Below are 9270 nucleotides of genomic sequence, written 5' to 3'. Positions count from 1 at the left end.
GGCGAAGGGGGTCCGGGCACCATTTGGTACGTGGAGTGACCCAGTCCCCCGGATCCGACGCTGAATCTGCTGAATTTTGCCTTCCGACCATTGCTTCTTATCAGTTTAGACCCGTCTCCATTGAGGTATCTTAACATGGCAAGGGGCATCTTGACAAACTCGCAAGGCAGACGAAGGTGTTCAGGGGCTTGTTTATGAAATATTTATCTTGAGATGCCTTGGTGCGTTTTGGGTGCGAGAGCGACCCTGACTAGTGTGTTAAAAAAAAGCAGCTCATGAGTAAAGGCTAAAAAGGATACCAGGGGCGCGCACACACACAAAAACGGAGGGCAGAGGTTTAGTGTAGAAACTGAAACTTGGCAGCTTAGAATTCAGATGTTTCTTCGACAAGAACTAAGATCCACAGGCTAAAAAACATTGCGAGTAACCAGCGGGATGCAAAGTTTTCATGGCTGTCGTGACGATCTTGGAAGAATGGAGAGGGGCCATTTTAAGATCTGGGCTTCTCCTTCTTTTCCTTGAAGAGGGCGAGGAGGGACACGCCCGACACCTTCACCACCTTGAACCGGACACCGGGGATGTCTCCCACGGCATGCCCCTTCCGACCGAACCCGGCGATGAGCACCTCGTCCTACACATTCATCACGGGCAGTGTTAGCAAGCAGAGAGAGGGGGCTGACAAATACTAGTTGACAGTGAAGTTCCGGAGGCAGAAATAGTACTTACATTTTCCTCGATAAAGTTCAGGCAACCGTCGTTTGGCACAAAGGCGGCAATCTTCTTTCCATTCTTCACCAGCTGGACACGAGCGCACTTACGGATGGCAGAGTTGGGCTGCTTGGCCTCAATGCCACTACATATAATGCAAGCAGTGTTGCGTCAGTTATCAAATTGTTCTTCTTCAGAAGATGAAGAAACGGGTATTAGTAGTTGATCGAATTGTTCTTCTTCTTCAGAAGATGAAACGGGTATTAGTAGTTGATCGAATTGTTCTTCTTCTTCAGAAGATGAAACGGGTATTAGTAGTTGATCGAACTTACATCTTTTCAAGGACAATCCCCTTTGCGTGGGATGAACCAGCAAAGGGCTTCTTCCACTCGTTCCCCAGATGGCTCTTCTTGTAGGCTTTGTCGGCCCACCGCTGGTTCCTCCTGTGGGTCTTGAGCTTGCGCCCAGCTCCCATACCACGTGTCTTACTGCATCAGCACTGCAAAACGTTAGGATTCAGGAACCATATGAGAACAAGCTTACCATAAAAAGCTCCAGCTTGATCAAAACTACAAGCACATGAGACATGACTACAGTAAATGAACGCAGTTACATCCATATTAAATTGAATTAGTACAGTATATGGAAGCAATTGCATCCATATTACAATAGAGAAGTATAATATTGTTGACATATTTTTCCATTCAACATTTCAACTTGACAAGCAATTAACATGAATATTTACACGAAAATCCACTGAACAAAAGATAATAATAAAGCAGAATTAGAAGAAGAAAACAAAAATACAAGACCTTGCTAAGTAATACAACCCGTATCTGATTGCAACAACCTGAGTTTCTTACATTAGCCATTTTAAGGAACTTTTTGACAGTGAATGCAAATAAAAATTTAGTATGCAGATAATTCTTCAGCGGTCTATTAAAAATCACACTGAACAGCTCATGGCTAAACACCTGACCTTCATAAAATAAGTTAAATTATCTACACTGGAATAAACTTCTCACTCTGGATTTACAAGGCCAAGAAGCTGGAGTATAAATTGGAGAAAAGAGGCTCTAAAGCAAAACTACCATCAATTGGGAACAAGAAAGCTAATAGGTAATAGTGTGAAAACACAAACCACCACCAGACAAAATAATGAAGACAAACAAAAACTAGATTTCCAGGAATATTTAATGAAGCATAATCATGTCATGAAATCCAAAATATTCACAATCCATATGTGATGTACCACATGCAAATCACAGATCAAAATGAATTAGTACTGTAGATGAACGTGAATACATCCATATTAAATTAAAGAAGTACAGTATTGTCGACAATTTTTTTCACTGGCCGTTTCAAGTTTCAACTAGGCACGCACATGAAATAATATTTAAGACTTGACAACCAATCAACATAAATATTTAAACAAAGACCCAATGAACAAAAGAGAGGTATGTCAAGTCCTGAGTATAGGCGCTGATAAAGCATAACTAGCAGAAGAAATAACAAAAATACAGGACATTGCAAAGTTCATCCTATCTGTTGGCGACAACCTCAATTTATTACATTAGTGAATTTAAAGCAGTTCTTAATGTTGAATGCAAATAAAAATTTAGCTCACATGTAATTTCTTCAGTACTGTATTATAAATCACACTGAGCTGTCATTTCTCAACAACTGACCTTCAGAAAATCAGTTAATATATAGGTATAGACTTCTCACTCTGGATTTATATGGCCAAGAAGCTGAAGTATAAATTGGAGAATAAAGCCTCTAACACAAAAGTTACCCACATCTAGGAACACGAAAGCTAATAGCGCAAGAACCTGAGCCACAACTGGACCAAATAATGAAGACAAACAAAATCTAGATTCCAGGACGATTCAATGAAGTAATCATGTCATGAAAGTAAAACATTACACAATCCATATGTGACACCACATGTGAGCTGCAGATCAAGTGTTTGTCACATCGTCATATCCCAATAAGCTAGAGATACACAAAACTGCACTATACTAGAAATCAGGATAAGCTGACTCAACGTACATCTGATAAATGGGCTTAGAAAGCTACATGGTCCAGATCATTCTCAGGACTACTGCAGAAATGCATATTCTGGTACCTTGTTAATGCAAAAGGAAATAGATAGGAGTAACTAGAGCGCTTGCACAGGAGAGGTATTTGCTTCTTCAATCAATAGAGAAGGGTGCAGCAAATAGCATAAAATTTACAGACAACTGACGGCAAGACCGTCAAAACAAAATCAGGATTTAAGGTGAACAATTTGTTGTACAACTAAACCAAGGAACATTTCAGACCATAACTACTGCTGCCCACGCCAAAGATAGACCGCAAAGACCATCAAGGTGTTAAATGTTAGTACTAGTGACGCCAGCCCCCCTGCTATGCCAATTCCACCATTTTTCAAACTAAACTCAAATCACAGCGGATTTTGTTGGTATGCACGCGATTTGAATTAAGCACAAAAGCAATACGGATCACTACTCTTAACAGTCCACTTCAAATTTCATATATGCGTCAGACAAGGGTCTATAATCCAGAAGAACACATCGTAAGATGGACGTGCTCTCTAGCAGATCTGTTGATACAGCAAAATCGAACGGAACAGAGACGGACTTGTCGACAATCGAATCTAGTGTACAGAATGTTAAATTACCCCATGTTGGACCGGCGAGGGAGGCCGCGAAGCTCGAGTCGGGAGCTTGGCTGCGGCCGACGGCGAGGGCGCTAGAGCTAGCGGCGGCGGCGGCGGAAAGGTCTCGTGGTTTGAGTTAGAGGTGGGACTGGGGAGTGGGCGAAGGGTTTACGGAGGTAATTCATTGGCATGGGCCTCTTTAGTTGGCGTCAAAACGAGCAGGTTTCGCTAAGGGTGGCGCGCAAATGGGCCAGCCCAGTTCGCAGGCGCCGAGCGAATGGCAAAAAGAAAAGCGCACCAGGACCTGGCAAATCCTATTTGGCACTGCAGACGCCCGTTAATGTGTATTTTTGCTAACGGGCGCCTGCAGCATCGCGCACTGGGCCGGCCCATATAGTTGTTTTAGTGGTTTTTCTTTTGTATTTTTAATATGCAAAAAATTTCGTGAGCCCGTTGGGTTTCGAACCAAAGACATCCTTCTTTTTTACAGACTTGTGGAAGCACCACGCCAAGCAACAAGTTGGCGTTCATTTGAACCCTTCTTTTCCTTTATTCTTTCCCTCCCGTTTTCTCTTTCTTTCATTTTTTTCGTTTGGCTTTTTCCTTTTTCTTTTCTATTTTTTCTTTTTTCTTCTTACTGGGTCAATAAATTATCTTTCAAATATGTGAACTTTTTCTTCAAATCATTGAAAATTTTCAAACTCAATGAAGTTTTCAATTTGAAGAACTTTATAAAAAACTGTTTAAGTTTTTCAAATCCGTTATATATTTTTCATTTTTTATGAACTATTTTCAAATCGGAAACTATTTTCCAAATCTGCTGATTTTTTTCCAAAATGGATGAACCTTTTTCGGATCCGATGAACCTATTTTCCAAATCCGCTGAACGTTTTTCAAAATTGATGAACTTTTTTTCGGATCCGTTGACCTTTTTTCAAAATCGATGAATATGTTTTGGATCTGATGAATTAGTTCTAGTTATGATGAAAAAAATTCAAATTCAGCGAACTTTTTTTCAAAATCTATGAAGCTTTTTCAAATTGAATGAACTGTTTTAAAAAAACTGATGAACTTTTTACATTTTTGTGAACTTTTTTTAAAATTGGTGAACTATTTTCAAAATATATGAACCTTTTTCGAATTGAATGAACTATTTTAAAAAATGGATGAACTTTTTTCAGTCTTGTGAACTTTTTTGTCAAATTTTTATGAACACTTTTCTATTTTTGTGAACTACTTTTTAAAATTGATGAACTTTTAGAAAAATCACTGGACTTTTCATGAATAGGCTGATGTATTAAATAAGCTTGTTTTTGAATTATGCATCATTCTGTTGTTTTGGCGCAGTGGTTGTTGGCTAAGACTACCATGGTTAGTGTGTGAGTTCGAATCCCGGCTCTCGCGTATATTGGCCGACCATACTTTTTCTTTTGCCGTCGAAGTAGCTGCTGAGCCGGCCCGCTAGACGGCGTGCGCGAGCGCCAGGAGAGCTAAGCGGCGCTGAATTCGCCGAGTAGGAGCTCCCCCAGGACCTCCTATTTGCCGCATTTTGTGGCGAAAAACTAGTGCGACGCACAGAAGGCGTGCGGCTGGGCCGGCCCACTGAGAGGGAGCTCGAGGTGCGTCTACATCGATAAAAATCGTAAAAACAAAAGTGAAGCAGCAAGGAATCAAACCTGACGTCACTTTCCACCACAAGTGTTGCTAGCCACTAGAGCAAGTCGCTACATGTGAAAAATAACGCATCGTTAAAGTATTTAAGAAATTACAATTGCGGGATATCCCCCTTGAATGTTATTTTCTGTACCTATAGTGCAACATATGGATTTTTGAAAATTGAACACATTTAGGTAAACACGAAAGGTACTTTTGAGGAAATGTGAACAAAATTTGAAACTTCAAAGGGATTTTCAATTTTTTCTGAACATTTCAGAAAAAAAAGAACAAAATTTATGAAGGTGATTTGAAAAAGCTATACTTTTTTAAAGTGTTCATTTTGAAAATGTGCAAGCATTTACTGAATTTCTGAATATATATTCAACAATAGGAATATTTTTTGAATACATGAACAAATCTTGGAACCGTAAACATTTTTAGGATTTTGGAACAAATATTTGAAAGAATGGAAACTTTCGTGAAATTTCCAAAAAAAAATTATAACTATGTTTTTTTATAATTTATAAATAAAAAATGAAAAATGGAACTTTTCTTTAAATTCCGAAGAAAAAAAAAATGGACACACATATACAAGATCGAGGGGTAACAAGAGAACGGATCAAGGTGTGGGATTGTGGAGAACACGAGATCCCTATTCTGTTAGGAGTAGAACAACTGTTGATCCTCGCTTTCACGCCAAGGAGCAACATGATTTCTATGAGACAGTACTATTGAACAAGAGTCATACAGTAAGTGACATGGGATATGTAGACTAGGACTACATCAAGGAACATGAGGACTTCATCCCTCACGTGAGAGAAAAATTTAGGGCAATTGACATTGAAGATTTTGTTGGTAAAGAGATGACTGTCTGGAATGATGAAATGATCATGCAATTTCACTCCACCACACACTTTTATCCATATGGTAGGATTGTATGGATGGCTGAAAGTCACAGGTATGAGTCAACTATGGAGGATTGGGCTACAATCATAGCTGACCCAATGGTCCAAAAGGGTGACTTGGATGTGTACTCTGAGGCAAAAATGAATCAGAGCAATATGGCTAATATGTACAATTCAATGCCCCACTGGTACTTGAAGACACACAAGCTGTTGGAAATATGCCCTAGAGGCAATAATAAAATGGTTATTATTATATTTCTTTGTTCATGATAATTATCTATTGTTCATGCTATAAGTGTATTAACCGGAAACCGTAATACATGTGTGAATACATAGACCACACCATGTCTCTAGTGAGCCTCTAGTTGACTAGCTCATTGATCAACAGATGGTCATGGTTTCCTGACCATGGACATTGGATATCATTGATAATGGGATCACATCATTAGGAGCATGATGTGATGGACAAGACCTAATCCTAAGCATAACACAAGATCATGTAGTTCGTCTGCTAGAGCTTTTCTAATGTCAAGTATCATTTCCTTAGACCACGAGATTGTGCAACTCCCGGATACCATAGGAATGCTTTGGGTGTATCAAACATCACAACGTAACTGGCTGACTTTAAAGGTGCACTACAGGTATCTCCGAAAGTGTCTGTTGGGTTGGTACGAATCGAGGTTGGGATTTGTCACTCCGTGTGACGGAGAGGTATCTGTGGGCCCACTCGGTAATACATCATCCTAATGAGCTCAATGTGACTAAGGAGTTAGGCACGGGATCATGTGTTACGGAACGAGTAAAGAGATTTGCCGGTAACGAGATTGAACAAGGTATGGGGATACCGATGATCAAATCTCGGGCAAGTATCATACCGATAAACAAAGGGAATTGTATACGGGATTAATCGAATCCCTGACATCGTGGTTCATCCGATGAGATCATAGTGGAACATGTGGGAGACAATATGGGTATCCAGATCCCGCTATTGGTTATTGGCCGGACAGGCGTCTCGGTCATGTCTACATGGTTCCCGAACCTGTAGGGTCTACACACTTAAGGTTCGGTGACGCTAGAGTTGTAACGGGAATTGTATATGTGGTTACCAAAAGTTGTTCGGAGTCCCGGATGAGATCCCGGACGTCACGAGGAGTTCCGGAATAGTCTGCAGGTGAAGATTTATATATGGGAAGTCCAGTTTCGGCCACCGGAAAGGTTTCGGGTTTTATCGGTATTGTACCGGGACCACCGAAAGGGTTCCGAAGGTCCAACGGGAGGCGCCATTTGTTGGGGAACGTTGCATGGAAACAAAAGAAAAATCCTACACACACGAAGACCTATATATCATGGTGATGATCATCTACGAGAGGGAGATCGGGTCCACATACCATTGTAGATCGCTAAGTGAGAAGCGTTAAGAAACGCGGTTGATGTAGTGGAATGTCTCCGCGATCCAAATCGCCGCCGTCCCACGATCCGTCCCGATCTAGCACCGAACGGATGGCACATCCGCGTTCAGCACACGTTCAGCTCGATGACGATCACTGTCTTCTTGATCTAGCAAGGGAGACGAAGAGGTAGCTGAATTCTCCGGCAGCACGACGGTGTGGCGGTGATGATGGTGGAGCTACTCCAGCAGGGCTTCGTCGTGCCGTACCGATCTAGCTATGAGGTGTCACGAAGTAGTGGAGGGAGAGAGGTTTGCACAAAGGCTTGAGGTGCAAAAACCCTATCAAATCTCCACTATATATAGGAGGAACAAGAGGGAGGGTGCCTTGCCTCCTACTCCAGGTAGGAGGGGTCGATCGTGCCAAGGAGGAAGGTCTTCTCCTCCAATTCGGTTTGGTGGAGGAGTCATTTCCATCTTGTCCACCTCCTTCCTTTTTTTTCTTTCTTATTCCTTTATTTTTGCTTCAGCCGAAATAGCCTTATTGGGCTGGCCTCAGCAGCCCACTAAGGGCTGGTGCGCCACCCATGGATCTATTAGGTCCTCTCCCGGGTGGGTGGCCCCTCCCGGTAAAACCCCAAAACCCATTCGTCACTCCCGGTACTTTACAGAGAGTGCCTGGAATATTTCCGGAAGCTAAATGCAATAATCCTATATATCAATCTTCGTTTCCGGACCATTCCGGAGACACTCGTGACGTCCGGGATCTCATCCGATACTTTGAAAAAAATTCATTTACCAACATCAGTAATTTAACTATACCGAAAATGTCACTGAACCTTAAGTGTGCAACCGTGCGGGTTCGAGAACTATGTAGACATGATCGAGACACTCTCCAGCCAATATCCAATAACGGGACCTGGAAGTCCATATTGGATCCTACATATTCTACGAAGATCTTATCAGTTGAACCTCTATGTCAAGGATTCACACAATCCCATATATCATTCCCTTTGTCCTTCGGTATGTTACTTGCCTAAGATTCGATTGTCGGTATCGCCATACCTATTTCAATCTCGTTACCGGAAAGTTTCTTTACTCGTTCCGTAATACAAGATCCTGTGGCTAACTCTTTAGTCACATTGCTTGCAAGGCTTGTTTGTGATGTTGTATTACCAAGTGGGCCCCTGATACGTCCCAAACGTATCCATATTTCCTGCTTGTTCCATGATCTTTTGGGTGACATTGTTATATATTTTGCTACACTTTTATATCATTTTACACATATTTGGACTAACCTACTAACTCAGTGCACCGAGTGCCAGTTTATGTCTCCTGATGTCTATTTTGCAGGGGATTTTACCCAATTTTCCGAAGCCTGAAATTTTCCCAAAAATATATATAAAAAATTAGCGAAACAGAAGCTTCCGGATCACGAAAGGTGGGCCAGAGGGGGGCTAGGGGCCTCCCAGCCGGCCTACTAGTGTAGCCAGGCCCTAGGTCGTGCTAGCAGGTCGCCTGGGTGGGTCCCACCTCCTCTGATGCCTTCCTTTGGCCTATATTTAGAATCCCGAGACAAAACCCTCACAGACTTTCTGGAATCGTGAATTTCTCCATCGTTCTGCCGTCATAGCGCTTCCAAGATCGGGAGCGTCAGGAGACCTCTTCCCGGCACCCCGCGGGAGGGAGGATTGACCTCCGGGAGCTTCTCCACCGCCATGGACACTTCCCGGACGTGTCGTGAGTACTCCTCCTTGGACCATGAGTCCATGACCAGTAGCTATTGGATGCCTTCTCTAATCTTGTGCTTCAATGGTTAGTCCTTGTGAGCTTCCCTACATGATCAAGGCATCTATGTAATTCTCTTGCTATTGCTATGCTCGGTTTGTTGGGATCCGATGGATTATGAGATTATGTTTAGATTGTTATGAGTTATATATTTGATTATCATT

General features: G+C 41.9%; 1 protein-coding gene across 1 annotated transcript; it reads right to left on the bottom strand.

Annotated features, from left to right (window-relative positions):
• Nucleotides 1–336: 336 nt before the first annotated feature.
• LOC123398301 (40S ribosomal protein S23) lies at nucleotides 337–3537 on the bottom strand. Its single transcript, XM_045092780.1, has 4 exons — nucleotides 3392–3537; nucleotides 1041–1196; nucleotides 727–853; nucleotides 337–631 (listed from the first exon to the last, which is right to left on the bottom strand). Exons 1-4 carry the CDS (start codon nucleotides 3394–3396, stop codon nucleotides 491–493), a joined length of 429 nt encoding a protein of 142 aa, XP_044948715.1. The 5' UTR covers nucleotides 3397–3537; the 3' UTR covers nucleotides 337–490.
• Between the last annotated feature and the right edge of the window lie 5733 nt (nucleotides 3538–9270).

The sequence above is a fragment of the Hordeum vulgare genome, chromosome 5H, assembly GCF_904849725.1.
Source record: "Hordeum vulgare subsp. vulgare chromosome 5H, MorexV3_pseudomolecules_assembly, whole genome shotgun sequence".
Classification (NCBI taxonomy): domain Eukaryota; kingdom Viridiplantae; phylum Streptophyta; class Magnoliopsida; order Poales; family Poaceae; genus Hordeum; species Hordeum vulgare.
The sequence above is the reverse complement of the archived record's forward strand: the minus strand, read 5'-3'. Positions and strand labels throughout refer to the sequence as shown.